This window comes from Corapipo altera, unplaced genomic scaffold (assembly GCF_003945725.1).
Source record: "Corapipo altera isolate COAL_440 unplaced genomic scaffold, ASM394572v1 343, whole genome shotgun sequence".
Lineage (NCBI taxonomy): Eukaryota > Metazoa > Chordata > Aves > Passeriformes > Pipridae > Corapipo > Corapipo altera.
The window spans coordinates 2,195,418-2,209,881 of NW_020884913.1; the positions used below are offsets into that span (position 1 = coordinate 2,195,418).

At 45.3% G+C, this 14,464-nt stretch overlaps 1 protein-coding gene across 1 annotated transcript in view; it reads left to right on the plus strand.

The window, feature by feature from the left end:
• CACNG4 (calcium voltage-gated channel auxiliary subunit gamma 4) overlaps positions 1 to 14,464 on the plus strand; it is a 43,024-nt gene that overhangs the window by 19,599 nt on the left and 8,961 nt on the right. Inside the window, exon 2 of the mRNA XM_027654684.1 lies at positions 12,743 to 12,826. Within this exon, the coding sequence (XP_027510485.1) occupies positions 12,743 to 12,826 (84 nt within the window). The remainder of the gene's footprint in view (positions 1 to 12,742; positions 12,827 to 14,464) is intronic.

Here is a 14,464-nt window from a genome sequence, read left to right on the forward strand (position 1 = left end):
AAAGACAAAGGGCTGAGGGGTAAAGGGATGTGAGGGAGGCAGTGGCACAACAGCCATGGCAACTGGGCACGGGGTACCTGCCTTATGTCCAGCCTTCCCAGTATAAGGAAAATACCTTGGTTTTCTCTTCCCAGACGCTTCCATGTCATCCTAGGACAGCAAAAAGCAATAAGCATTTCTGGTTACAATGGCAGATGTGCCTGATTCTGGTAAGGGCTGGGACTCTCAGATACATTATTTAGATCAAATTCCGAGATCCCAGATTGGATTGCTCAGAGCTCCCACCACCATTATCCTTCCCCAGTGCAGGTGGAGACATTTCATAGTAAAATTCAATTCTGAAATAGTGAAAGTAAACTCAGAAATCTCGACAATAAAATATTTATGCACCTGTGCTTTAGTGCATTGTAATTTTGCATGATACATTTTGCTTTTCAAGACTGACTAGATTAAGACACTTCTGATTCATTAAAAAGATTTTCCCAAATGCTGTTTCTACAAATATTGTTGGGCCACTCTGTTTAGTTGTATTTATTAGCTGGTGTAACAAGGAAGTTACGTCTTCCACAAACCTGAGAGGAACCCTCTTAAATGTGTTGCTCTGAATCTCAGCAGAGAAGAAAACAGTTCTCATGAATAATTAAAGCTTAAAGAGGTCATGCTGGTTTTGCAGCCTCATTTTTATTTGTCACTGCTTAGTTTGCATTAGGAAATGGGAAGTTTCAGGTGCAGGAGCCAAATGGAATCTCTTCTGCATGTGTTCATTTAAACAGGTCTATTTGGGAGCCGTCTCCATTTTTATGTATGAGGCCATTTGTTAGCTGCAATAATTTAAATCAGTCTTGGGAATTAGAAGTTTAAGGCTTTTAATTTTCACCAGGCAGTGGCTGTGCATCCCCTCACCTTCTGTCAGCAGTGTGAGCACCAGGCAGGGCTGGATGCAGGCAGAGCTGGATGCAGGCAGAGCAGGGATGCAGGCAGAGCAGGGATGCAGGCAGGGCGGGATGCAGGCAGGGCTGGATGCAGGCAGGGCTGGGATACAGGCAGGGCTGGGATGCAGGCAGAGCTGCTCAGGGAGGACCCAGGTCACCAGCTGGTCCCCATCTCCACAGGCACCACCAATCTTGCCAAGCTCCTGCTCTCCTCCCAGGCCCCCTCCTCCCCTCTGGCCACCCACTGCCCACTCTTCCCATCTCCTCCTCAGCTCTCTCTCCCTTCCCACTTTCTTCTGAGCTTTTTTTCCTCCTCCCCTGTGAACCACCTCCTCCTCCTTCCCACTCTGACCCAAAGTGCTCCTTTTCCTCCTCTTTTTTATGTTGCTCTCTCTTTCCTCCACAAGGGTACAGCACCTTTCAGTTCTGCTGGAAATTGAGAATAACCAAGTCAGTAATAACTCTAATTCGAGATAAAATCCTACATATTGCCTTCCTGTTTTCTTCCAGAATATATTACAATTGCAAAATATTTTTGTTCCTTTTATTTTTTCCCCACTGGAACATATTCTGTCTATCCAGCAACTCTGTTATTTGTTCCCAAGGTTAGACATTAGCCCTGAATATTCAACTAGACAACACGAACAATACTGATCTCTCCTAGTGGAGTGTCTTTTCCACTAACACATCATGCAGATGATTCCTGAAACCTTTGCCTTGCATTTCCCAAATCCAGCCATCATCAGGGTTTTGGCAGTTACACCCCTTTTTCCTAACCTTTAGATTCCCTGTTGTCATCTGCCTTCTTTCTGTCCCGCATCACTGATTGTGCATGATCAATCTCTAGAGGTTTTGCTTCTATGTATAACTCAACAAGCTGGCAGAGAAACGAGGAAGACTCATTTCTGTGCTCCAAAATGGATGTAGAACCAACTCAAGGTCACTGCATTATGAAGACAGACATATTGCAAGCATTCCCTTCAATTAAGGTGATTTATGGAGTGAAATTTCCCTATTGCTTCCTCAGTGTCCAACTATTTTTCTGATGAATCTCCATGGATTGAAGAGACATGGAATCATTACAAGATTCCAGGAGTGTCCAAATATCCTGCATATTCCTAATCAGTTCACTAACAAGGTCCTATATCACTACTTTCCAGAGTAACCTTCACTTTTTTATCAAAAAAAACCAAAACATTGTTATTGCATGAATGAGCCAAAAGAAAGCCTGCAAGGAAAGAGTTCAGCTCTAGATGTCAGGTTAGAGATGTTCCCTGCTATTAGAACAGACAATAACTCATTTAATGCAGAGAGGTAATTACAAAGTGTCTCTGCTACACCAAGAGACCTTACAAGCAGCATCAATAATATGAACCATTTTTCTACTGACTAGATCTGGAGGGTTTTTTCATTACAGAAGTCACCAGGTGCATCCTGTGCATGTTACCCCAAAGAACCCCAAGGATTACCCTCATTCTGGAGAGCTGTTTCTTAAATTTCAGACTGCTGTAAGCCAACTGCAAACCTTGCCTGTTGTGAAATGAAAATGTTCCAGAAAATGGAAAAAAAATGCAGTTTAAAAGGGCCTAAAAATAAAAATTAAGAATGAGAAGGCAATAACTCAAGGCTGCACATGTATGAAAGCTAAAGTGGCAGAAGATCACACATTGCACTGGGTATGTTCATCCAGTTCAAGAAACACCCCAGAGATGACCATGACAGTGTCTCAAATGATAAACTTTAGGAACTCTGAAGAGACATGAATGTCCCATTTCCTCACATTTCCTTCCCCCAAGTAGTGACAAGCCTTGGTACAGACTGTACAGATATTCTCTGAAGGTAAAAGGTGAAACCATCAAGCCCTGGTTGATCACCATGTTAATGAGGCAGAACTGATGACTTACTGAAGGAAAGGAAACCATATGGGTAAAAACCAAACTATCCTTTAAGGGAAATTTGATTCCAATTGTGCCAATGCAGGGGGGGAAAAAGCACAGTTTGACAATGTAAAAATAAACATGATTTGTCATTTTGCAGCACATGCACACACTTCACCAGGCAAAACGATGGTCTGTTCTCAGAACTGCATCCAGTACAGCCCTCTCATAATGACTGCTGGACTGGCAGCAATCCCCCTGGATGATCAAGTCTCTGTACTGGTGAATCTGTGTCAAGGTCAAGAATACTGGGGGCAAAAAATGGGTTTTGGTCCAAATCAAGATATACCTGAATCCTGGTTGGCATTCAGGCCACCACAATTTATTTCTCACGCTGAGGTGTTGGACGACGATGCCAAATGTGTAGTTGCACTTCTGAATAACGAGTCAGTCTCTGACATATTGTGCCAAAAGCATTACCAGTTACTAAAGTACCTCTTTAAATTAAGGCATTTTGGGCCAGAATGTAAGTGAGACCTCATTGGAAAATGACTTTCTGTTCAAAGCTCTGATGGATGAACACACTCACCTAAGAAGCCAACACCAGCTCCTCAAATGTCACACTAATTTTAGCCAAGGTGGAAAAGCCAACTACAGAACTCTAATGAAGGTTTCTATCCAAGCTCCAAATTCATTTTAAAAGGATGAGGAGGATTATATCAGCCACTCAGAAACAGCCTTGGCAAAGTGGCAGCAGAGCAAAGTATGGAAATGAGTGGTGAGACAAACTTCTGGGCTGCCGGGATAAAGGACTGTGGCATGAGATGCAGGACGAGATGAGGTGTGAAGGCAGAACACAGCAAGTGTGGGCCGTGGTGGTAGATAGAAAAGCAGACACAGGGAAGTGAGTTAACAACCCCACGACAACCAGAAATGTTGACAGTTCCTTGGGACTGAGCCAGCCGTGGGAAGGCTCGCCGTGGCAGGGCTGACTTAGCTCTGACTTGAAAATGCTCCTCCAGCAGCATCACCAATGTTGCCCCAAAACAACCACGTCATACCCAGGCTGAGGAATTGCCCCTGTTATCCCATGCAGGTGATTTACAAAACGCAAACTGAACATCGAGGCTGGGAGTACGTCAGTCTTTCTCCCTAGAAAGAGTTGTTCCCTCAACAAGCTCCATGAAAAGGAGCTACAAAAAGGACTAAAATAAGCCACAGAACCCCCTGAAGTTTCCCCCACTTTGCCATCCAAGCAGATGGATGGTTGATAAGAGAAAATTGCAAATGGTTGTAGGAAGACCATCAGCAACACATGGAGGGGCTGCAGGGGATGCCTGAGCAATGGTCATGCAGCACACTGCACTGTTTGGCCCAGGAAAGGCAGCTGGAAGGGACTGGAGCATTGCTGAATAACCTCAGCAATGGCCAAAATGCTGGTTTGTGGGACAGACATTTGAAGGAGCTGGAAATTACGTGGCACAAAACAACACATAACATACAACTCTCACCTCCCTTGCCTCCGTCCTGCATTTCCCCCATACCATTGGTATTCACTGTGGCAGCACAAGGGCACTTAGTACTTTTGGCAGCAGTTTTGTAATGACTGAAGAGAATTCAAAGGACAGCAGCCAGACACTGTGATGTGCTTTATTAGCTCCCAGATGTGCAGGTGAGGTGAATCTTTGGGAAATGAGTTTTGCCGCCACGGATTTTCTAACATCACTCAAGGTCTCAAAATCTTATAATGGAACAAAAGGCTGTCACAGAATTTGAAAGTCGTCTTTGGCGAAGCGTTATTTCTGCATCTGTTCATTTCTTACACAGAAATACAAGTGCACAACATCTTTGATGATATTTGCCCAGCTGAAAACAGGAGGTCAGCTGCTGAGGCTGGATATTTCCACATGAATTATAAGTGACTGAGCCTCTGTAGGCGTTTCCTGGGATGTCTTCTGGTGTAGGTGATCCAGAATCTGGAGATGCTTTACCAGGCTGTATAAAATAGTGTTTGGGTGTTATGTGCTGGATTGCACAATGTCAAAATAATATTGCTCAAAGAGTAAAATTGTTCTTGCAAGAATTAGGAGTCCCACCCCAACAGCAGAGGTGCCCCATCCCTGGAAGTGTCCAAGGCCAGGTTGGACAGGGCTTGGAGCAACCTGGTCTGGTAGAAGGTGTCCCTGCCCATGGCAGGGGGGTTGGAAGGAGGTGAGCTTTAAGATCTCTTCCTACTCAAACCATTCTGTGATTCTACAAATAGTGAAATTCTTGACCACCTAAGCAAGGTACATCTTCTGCTATTGGTAAACTTTGGGAAACAATGAGCATCCACTGGCATCTGGAGGAAATCAGCTAAGGCCATCTGGGCCACAGGAAACTCAAGAATGTTAGAAAAGGGATGGTTGTGACACAAAGGTCAAACTGCCCAAGTGGGAACCTCTTGGGCCAGTCGCTATTTATTGCTGTGAAAATCAGGGCAGTGGAGTTGGGTCTTGGGCAGTGAGGAGCATGAGCTCCACTACAGTTTGAGACCCCTGTGAAAAAAAAAATGCAAGGAATAGAGTAGCACAGCCTTGGTTCTGTGGAAATGTGGTGAAAGAAGGAGCTGTGAGCAGCTTCCAGCACAGAGGGCTTTGTAGAGGAGCACCAAGGAGAGGCAGCAGACAGCAAAAGGTCATCGGATCAAACATGGCCCCAGTGCAGGCAAGTTGGGGAGAGCAGGTTATAATATTCTAAATACTGCAGAATGATGGCATAAGACAGTCTCCTCTCTCATAGGAAGTCTATGATAAACACAGGAGGGAGCATTAAGTGCTACACGAAGGTAAGAGAAGCGGAGTGAGGGCAATGGTGGCACCGAGCACGTCAAACGACAGGATAAACCGAGACCTGTTCCTAGAGAAAACATGCTCCTGCCAGACTGGAGGGGAACGGTGAGCACTAAGAATAAGGGCCGGGTGAGAGCAGCACATGATCCCCTGCCAGCACCAGCTCATTTGCAAATGTGTGGGCAGCAGCAGCTGCTCCGGCAAGTCTCCTCCAGCACTGCCACCAGAGCCCTCCTCAGGTGTTGGGCACACCAGGAAGGTGTTCTGAGCTTAAAAATGTCAAAGAGGAGCAAAATGGAGCAGGCAGCAAAAGCCACTGGCCGTTCTTGACCTGACACTGAGGGGGCTGCTGGGAAGCTGCGAGCAGCAGAGGGGGAGGGCTGGGAAAAGGGGAAATTCATTGTCAAGCAGAAGATAAGAAAATAAGAGACTTGAGGAGGAGTTTTGCTTTGCCCACCAGACAATTGAAAATAGATCAAAAGAAGAACCCAAAGGGTTTGTTAGAGATGACAGCTCCTAAGGAAGAAAGTGGGGCAAATTTCATACATTTCAACATTTTAAACTCATTTTCTTCTTGCCCAGGAAGTAGAGGGGGAGCAAACAAAGGGAGAAGACCAGATTCTGATATCACTGTTACTGGGTGAGGCAGATTTGAATCCACTGCAGTGAAATCAGAATCTGGCCCATAAGTAGGCAGTTCAGCTCCCTGTGATGAGAAACAAGTGAGTTCTGAGTTTGGGGATGAAAGAGGAAGAAGGAAAGGACATCTATAAGGATAATAAAAGAGTCTTTTTTTCACTGGCTCAGCACCTGTAGAGAAATATGGTCAAGACTTGGGATAAATTCCTTTTAAAGACTGAATCTGCTTTGGTCTGACCATGATGGGCAGCTCATGCTGACCAGCTGGTTAATGGCACTATGGGAGCCCACAGTTATGGGAATGGACTTCTAATCTTTTCAGATCCTGAGAATTTTCTGAAAACAAGACCTACCCTGGCAAAAGTATGACAGTAACCCCAGGTACAAGCAGTGCTCTTCATCAAATTCATCTTCAGGATGAAACAAAAATACAAACTGTCATATGGACAAATTTCCTGGACTGGCAGGACTCCGGGGGTGTCAGACAGAATCTGTCTCAAAAACAGCCTATGCTTTGAAGTTTCCAGCTCTCACAACAGCCAAACTTTTTTCAAAGGCAGACACCCAATAAATGTGTACTTAACCTCCTGAGGCTTCCTCCTCTGCTGGCTCCATCCTCCATGGTGCTGAAGGCAGCTCACAGCAGCAACGTGGTGTAGCAAATTCACATGAGGTGTGTTTTGCACATGACCTGCATCAATAGTTCATGATTTCTTTTATAATGACAGCATTAAACATCCTCAGGCAGAGGCTCATGGGATCTGTGCTCGTTCGAGTAACTTAAGGACAAGCTTGTGAAACTCTCAGCAAACAGCAGGAGACAAATAATCAAACTCAGGGCATTTTAACAGAGGAAGTGCCGAGTTACAGGAGAACATCCAGTGCTGTTCCTTGTCTGAGTGGAGAGGTCAGGACTGGAATAGTCCCTGTTTGACCAGCAGCAACACAAAGCAGGTTTTGAAAGTAAAAGGAGGTGCATCTCCTGTTCCTCTTCTCAAGGGTTATTCTACAACAAGAGGAATGAAAAGAAAGTGAACTCGGCAGCTGTGAGTGCTGTGGTGTCAGTCCAGTGAGACAGGGGAGTTGTGCTGGTGGAAAATCAAAGAAATGAACACAGTGCACAGATAGATATTTTTGTGGAGAGGAACATTTTTTGGCATGTCTGATCTCCTTTGCTCACTGTTGCTCAAATCACGAGGCAAAGGGCTTCAGAACTTGTCAGCAAAGAAATCTTTCTAAGGAAAAAATACACAACTGTTTCTCCTCTCCCCTGGCAGAGTCCAGCACTGAGACACTCTCGCTCACTATAAATAGAGGTTCTGATGTCGAAGGGAAGTGTAAAGCCATGCCATTAAGGAAACCCAGTCCCACACGGATGGACACTGTGTTCAGGCAACTTCTGTTACAACAGCCCCACCCTGCACGTCACGCTTTGGTCATGGTCTGTGATGTTATCTGTCAGTCAGCCGTCTCTGTGCTGATACACTCAGAAAACTTGTCATTTAAACATCCAGATATTCATGTGTTGCAGTAAATCAGGCTGACAGTCAGCTCTGGAACTGAGGCACAGCGTTTAATCACAGAACAAATGCAACAAGCAGAACCATTGGTCTAAATTTCCCGTGGTACCTTACTAATTGCCTTATTTTTAATATACAGTCAGCCCCTTGCAACTTGCCTTCTCTGTATCCTCAAGCACTTGCTGTCAAATGATCTTGAAAATAACTTCATTCCATGTCTTCAAACCATCCCCAGAAGACCCATGTTTGCCAGAAAGAAATCAGGTGGTTAGTGGGATTTTAGCTGGGTGTGGGGTGTATTTACCTGCCTGCAGGTAACTGCTGGAGCCATGTGACCACTGGTGCAGCTGACACTCGCTGCCCTCATTCCCTCTGTGTAACTCCCTCAGGAGAACACCCTGATTAACTCTATTAATAGTGTGCATGTGTGTGCACCAAGTATCTGTAGCTGCTCAAGAGCTACAGGAACGTGGCAGGGGAGGGTTTGATCCAAGGAGGTCGCAAATGCTTGGTGCCCCGTGAGAAGACGAGGCTTCTCCACAGGTCCCAAAGCTGGTGTTTTACTGACTAATCTCACCAAGAAGGGCGGGTGGGAGGGCTGGAAGCTGAAATGGTTAACGGAGCAGAGGCTGTGGATGCAGAAGGAGGCAGCAGGCCGGCCCATCTCTCCTCGTGTGTCTGCCACTGCTATCAGATATCCCCTCCCGTGAGCGCGTGCTCAGAGCAGGGAGACAAAAATTGCTATTGACAGCAGTACCCCGCAGACAAGGTCCTCTGCTGCAGAGCTGCCTGAGTCCTGCGTGGTGGAAAGCAATTTTAAATGACAACAGAGCAGTAATGTTGTGGAGGGACCTTGTTGTGGGGAGATCTCAGGATTAGGGCAGGGAGAAAACAGAAGGTCCAGCCTGCCCCTGACAAATATTGTCAGACATTTAAGCGCTCTGTCTTCCAGTGCTGATTTGTGAAAACACTTCTAGGGCTTCAGGGAATGTTGTCATTGATAAACACTGACCAAGGAAATGGCTGTTTCAAAGACATGCTGATGGTATGGATGACAACAACGGCATCATGGAATGCACGGCCACAAAGTTAAAAAGCATTTGCATCCTACAGCATTAACCTTCGCTCTCAGTCATCAAAAAATGAAAAACCCAGCAAACAATCTGCAGTGGTAGAGGCAGGATTATTAAAGGATTATTTGAGAAAGAGCAAGGAGAAGGTTGTATGTCATCAGAATTTGGGATCACTACTTTGATTTGCTGTTGACAGCTCTATGTATTTTGAGATCTCAAACCCCAAAACAAAGCTTAATCTTCACTTAGGCACTACAGTTCCCTCCCTTATCACATTATCTGAGTACATCACACTCTAATTATAGTTGTCTGAACAACACTTAGTGAGATTGGGAAGTACTAACCTTGTTGGAGAAGCCCTTGAACACAGAGTAGAACCAAGTCAGAAACACTCTTTAGTTCTTAAATGCCAGCTAAGTGTGCTGCAACCAGTGGAAAAAAAATGTTCTTACTCCACCAACAGCACTTCAGAAAATTTACCTCTTCATTATCATTAGCCCAGACCTTCAAGTCTTGGCTCAAAATTCAGAACAAAGTTGTTATTAGTATGAGGTAAAAAACTGCATTATAATATTTGTATTTCTAAAAGCGTCATTTAAAATATTTCAGTAATCATTCAAAGAAAGGAGTAATACTTACAGCATCTCAGTGGGATATTATATCTAACTCTCAAGAGGTATCCAGAAGTGCTTCTCAATATTTTAGTATCTGTTAGGCAGTGATTGCAGTTTATTTATCTCTCTCTAGTGGGTACAGCAGTAGGAGTTAAATATTCCATCTTCCTCTCCGAAGGATGTAAGGGACTGTGTCCCCATACTCAAGAAAAGAAATAAAATCTCCTTCCCACATCACATCCTGGGGTGGGCAATGGCTTCATGTGCCTTAGTGACTGGGGACCAATGGCCACGTTTGTCGGCACATTTCTTCAAGGCAGCTGCTGTGAAGCCTTTGAGAAGAGCTTCAAGGAGCTCAGCCCTTGTGCAGATGCTGCAGAATGGTTGTTACTGACTTTAATTGAGGCATTCCCTTTTTTGCCACCTCTGCTATTTCATTACTTTCATTTTTTTGCATTGCTTTACATGCTAGGGCATGGAGATGGGTATTCCAGCAAATCCCAGGTTTGCTTTGGTTTTATTTTTCATGTTTAAGTACAAGTGAGACTCTGCTGTTGTGCTTTTAGAGCTGACCACTGCTTCAGTAGCTTCTCCAGCCAATTTTAACTTCTCCCAAATCTGAGTTTCAAAGTCTGTCATTATGAAAAAAAGGAATTGTTATTTTTCCTAGCAAACCTTTTTTACTTTGTGGATTGAAAGAGCTCTCAATACTCTGTACATCACCAGAGTTCTTGGTAGCAACTTCAAGCCTCACTGAGAGTTTAATAAGCTGCTGCTGAGTTATGTGGCAACTGTTAAATTTTTATGGGAAAAAGTTATCCAGTCTGCTGCTGTTATTAGCTATCAAACACCACAGACACTAGAGAGGACCCTGAACCAGGATCTATGCTCTGAACTACATCAAAAATATTGGGAAGAATATTTTGCATTCCTAAGCTTTGATACAGGTCCAAATTTCACAGACACTTGCTGTTTCTATAAAAATTTGGCCAGAATGACCAATCCCAGTATTCCCAAAAGCTGGAAATAAAAAGGAACTCTCAAGCCCATCCAGAATTTTGTTTGGGGCTAATTATCCTTTTTCACCTGTGCTAGTCTTGCTAATACTCTTTCATGTGGAAGGCTCCAAATATAATCACCAGGAAATGAAGGGCTCATCACTCCTGTCCTGCTGGGCCGTTCCAGCCCTGCAGTGGAAGGAGCTGCTCGTGGCTCTCCCTGTCTGCACCAAAGCTGTGGGAGCTCAGTGACCTGTGATACCTCTACTTTTATATCAGCTCTAGAAAAATTCAACCAACTACCTTAAAAGTTATTGGAGAACCACGGAATGGTTTGGGTTGGAAGGGATCTTAAGGATCATCTCGTTTCACCCCCTGCCATGGGCAGGGACACCTTCCACCAGCCCAGGTTGCTCCAAGCCCCGTCCAGCCTGGCCTTGGACACTTCCAGGGATGGAGCAGCCACAGCTTCTCTGGGCAACCTGTGCCAGAGCCTCATCACCCTCACAGGGAAGAATTTCCTCCTAATATCCCACTGAACCCTGCCCTCTGGCAGTTTAGAAAGTACACAGAGTACGGTACCTACAGACAGTGAAGTACATACAGAGAGATAGCCCCACCTGTACACACACAAACACAGCCATTGAAAAGCCTATTTCCAGAGGAAAATAGGATAGAAAGATTATTTAGATTTTTTTTTTCTTAATGAATAGAAAGGATCAAAAGTCATACTCTGAATGTATCTCCTGTAAATTTTTTGACCACAGTGGAGAGACTCAATGCAATGACCATCCAGCCTCAGAGGCCCTGTAATGTTGGGAATGATTTAGTTTCGTCACTTGAACTGCCATAAAAATGAGCACTGGGATCTCTAAAATCTGAATTTTGGATTGCTTTGCCAGAGAGCCATCGGGAGCAGCAGACCCTCTGATGGCAAGCAGAGGGATGCACAGGGCAAACACGCTCAGCAGGAGCAGTCCCAGCTGAAGTGCTCCCTCCACCTGGCAGCCAGGACAGGTGTGTCACTTCCAGATGTGACATGAGCCACTTACATCTTGTTCCCAGCCTTTGAAGTGCTGTGCAGAGAAAGCCTGAGCTGTTCCTGCAATTAGAGTAGAGACATCATTTACTGGAAGAATTAAACGCGCTGTAGTAGCAAACCTGCAGTTGACACTTGCAGGGTGCAATTTAAATCCTCCGGATTAGTAATTCTTTTGAGATCTTTGTAATCACTGGTAATAGGTAGTGAAATAAATCCACATTTATATCCTACAGACTGCAGCTGTGCTTCTGTTAAAGTAGTATTAACTGATGGGTTTTAAATCCTTCTGCCAGCTTGAGCTGTAAGCACCGAAGCTCCTGTGCAGGGATAACTCATCCTGTGTGATGTGTGTTCCCGAGCACGAAAGCACTGGTTAATGAATAATGAAAGCACCAAGGCAGAATCACAGCTCAGGGCTCACTCCTGCAGGAAGCTCTCTGGGGAGAGGTCCTTGTGTGGCTCTCGGTGCCACAGCAACCCAACTGCAGCTCAGACTATGGATAACTGTGACAGGAAAGAACTGCTCATGTAAGGCTTTACCTGGATGGACAAAGTGCTGACTTGTTCAGCAGAGTGAGGAGTTCATCTGGTCAGCTCTGGCATTGTTCCTCCAGGTATCAGGAGCACACACTGTGCCCTGACTTGCTGCACAGGCTCCCAGTTAACTAAGCAAGTATGCCATTAAAAGCTGAGGCAACCTTGAGGGGGACATATGGCTTTAAATTGCAGCAGGAAGAGATTTATGGACTTGTTTTCCCAGCCTAGAGAGTACCTGAAGAGGCCTCAGACAGTTCAGCATTTACCAATCTGATAAGGGAAGTCAGCACTTCCCTGGGACGAGATGGGAGGGATGGTGGGTGTGGGATTGGCACTTGGCTTTGCCATGGAGCCCCACTCCTGGAGCAGGGAGTGACAGTCACCCTGGGACCCAGAGTGACTGTCACCCTGGGAACAGAAAGCAGCTTTGCAAACTCGGTGTGCTTGTTAGATAAGCTGATAAAGTAAAGCATTAGAGATTAAAAACAGTCAAGAGAACGATATTAGTGGCTGAAGAACAGAGCCCAGGAATCCTGGCTCTCCCTTCCTTCAGCTGTGCTTCAGCCCAAGCTGCCCAAAATTCATGGCTTTAGAGATGGTTTCTTGACAGCTTAAAAAAAAAAAGCACATTTACCTGGTTCTATTCCTTATGGGGTTTGTTTGCTTTGTTTTCATTTAGGAATCTACAAGGGACATTGTTTCCGAATCAACCACTTCCCTGAAGACAATGACTACGACCACGACAGCTCAGAATACCTTCTCCGTAAGTGAACACTGATTCCCAGTGTGTGGCCACAGAGACTTCCCTGGGCTTCTCTTTCCTAAAGAGCAACCCAGGTCTTACTCATTGCAAGAGACTGGTCCAAGCTGGGTGGCACAGAGCATGTGCTGCTCATGCTGCACTTGGCACAACCATCACCCTTGGGGACCCCCATTTCATAGAGTCATTGAGTCACAAAATCATGGAATGGTTTAGGTTCGAAGGGACCTTGAAGAACATCTCATTTCAACCCTCCTGCCGTGGGGTTTCAAGGGTTTTATCCAAGGGTTTTCTTCAGCCAGGGGAATGCTCATGATTTTGGTGCCTATTGTCTAAATATCACATGGCAAATTTTCAAACGAAAACTACAGCTACTGTTCCCAGATTGGTGAGGATCTTTTACAGAGGGAGTATTTATCTGGTTAGGGTATCAAAACAGGTTTGAGGAGGGGGTTCCAGCCCACTAGGAAGCTTTTCCCAACCCTTATGCAAGCCTCATCCTTTGCAGCTGCTGAGCCATCTCCCCCTGCAGTGAAATTACTGCATTGTAGGAAGGAAGCTGAAATTTCTGCAGCTAACAGCAAAATCCCAGCATGAACATGGGCTGTGACTTCCCTGCCTGGCCAGCCAGCCACTGCTGCTCTGTGCTGGCCTGGAATCTTCCCCCCAGTAGCAATTTCCATCCACCAACCTGGTGCTTGAAATGAGGGCAATGGTTTTGTCTCCTCTGGATGACCATTCTCTCGGCTGATGGGAAGTCTTGGAACCCGAGTGTGAAACCTCATGAATCCTGCAAAGTTGGAGTTGGATTCCCCCTTCCCAGAGGACTCCTTGCCTTGTTGTTCCTTCTGAGCAAAAGAGCTGAGCAGCCAAGCTGAAAGCAGTGCCCTTTGCCAGGGAGAGGAACTGCAGCTCACAAGGTGTTGGGAAACCAGGGAGCTGTGAACAACGCTGCTGGCAAGGCAAAAAACACCTCAATTACACTACTAATTACCTGAAACACCATTTAGAGAACCACTCTGCCCTTCTGCTCACTTCTGGGCAACAACTTCTAGTTGCTAAGACAAGAAGAAAAAAAAATCTCCGAAAAGTTCACTTGCCCAGAAAACCCGGAGGTTTTTTCCTCTTTGCTCTTGTCGATTCAGATCAGTCACAGCACCCGGGTGACACGATTTCAGAGCTCAGGCTGAGGCAGAGGGTGAGCACAGCTGCATTTATCTTTCATACAAAGCCTTGGAACTAATGTTAAATTGATGCCAAGTCAGCTTTAGGAAACAAACATCATTAGTAAAAGGACTGTAAAAGAAAGGGGAATTAAGTAGCATCTTGATAAAAGTGCATTATGCCTCCTTTATATGGAGAAAAGTGCAAACTGGGAAAAACATCTCCATGGGAAGACATGAGATCGGTAAATTGCTGTAAGTGTGCTTGTGATGGGTGTTTCTAAAAGCTGTTTTCCGAAGTGACTAAGTACAGATCTTAAAAACAAGTTGGTCCAGCCCTTTATGTCTTCTGCAAAATCGGTCTCCAGTGGCTCCCCCGCAGAGCTCCCCCTCTCCTGCACGGAGACAAGGCTTTAACTTTCCTGAGAACTGCAGCTTCCCATGCATACAGTTGATTTAGAGATTACTGAAAGGTTCC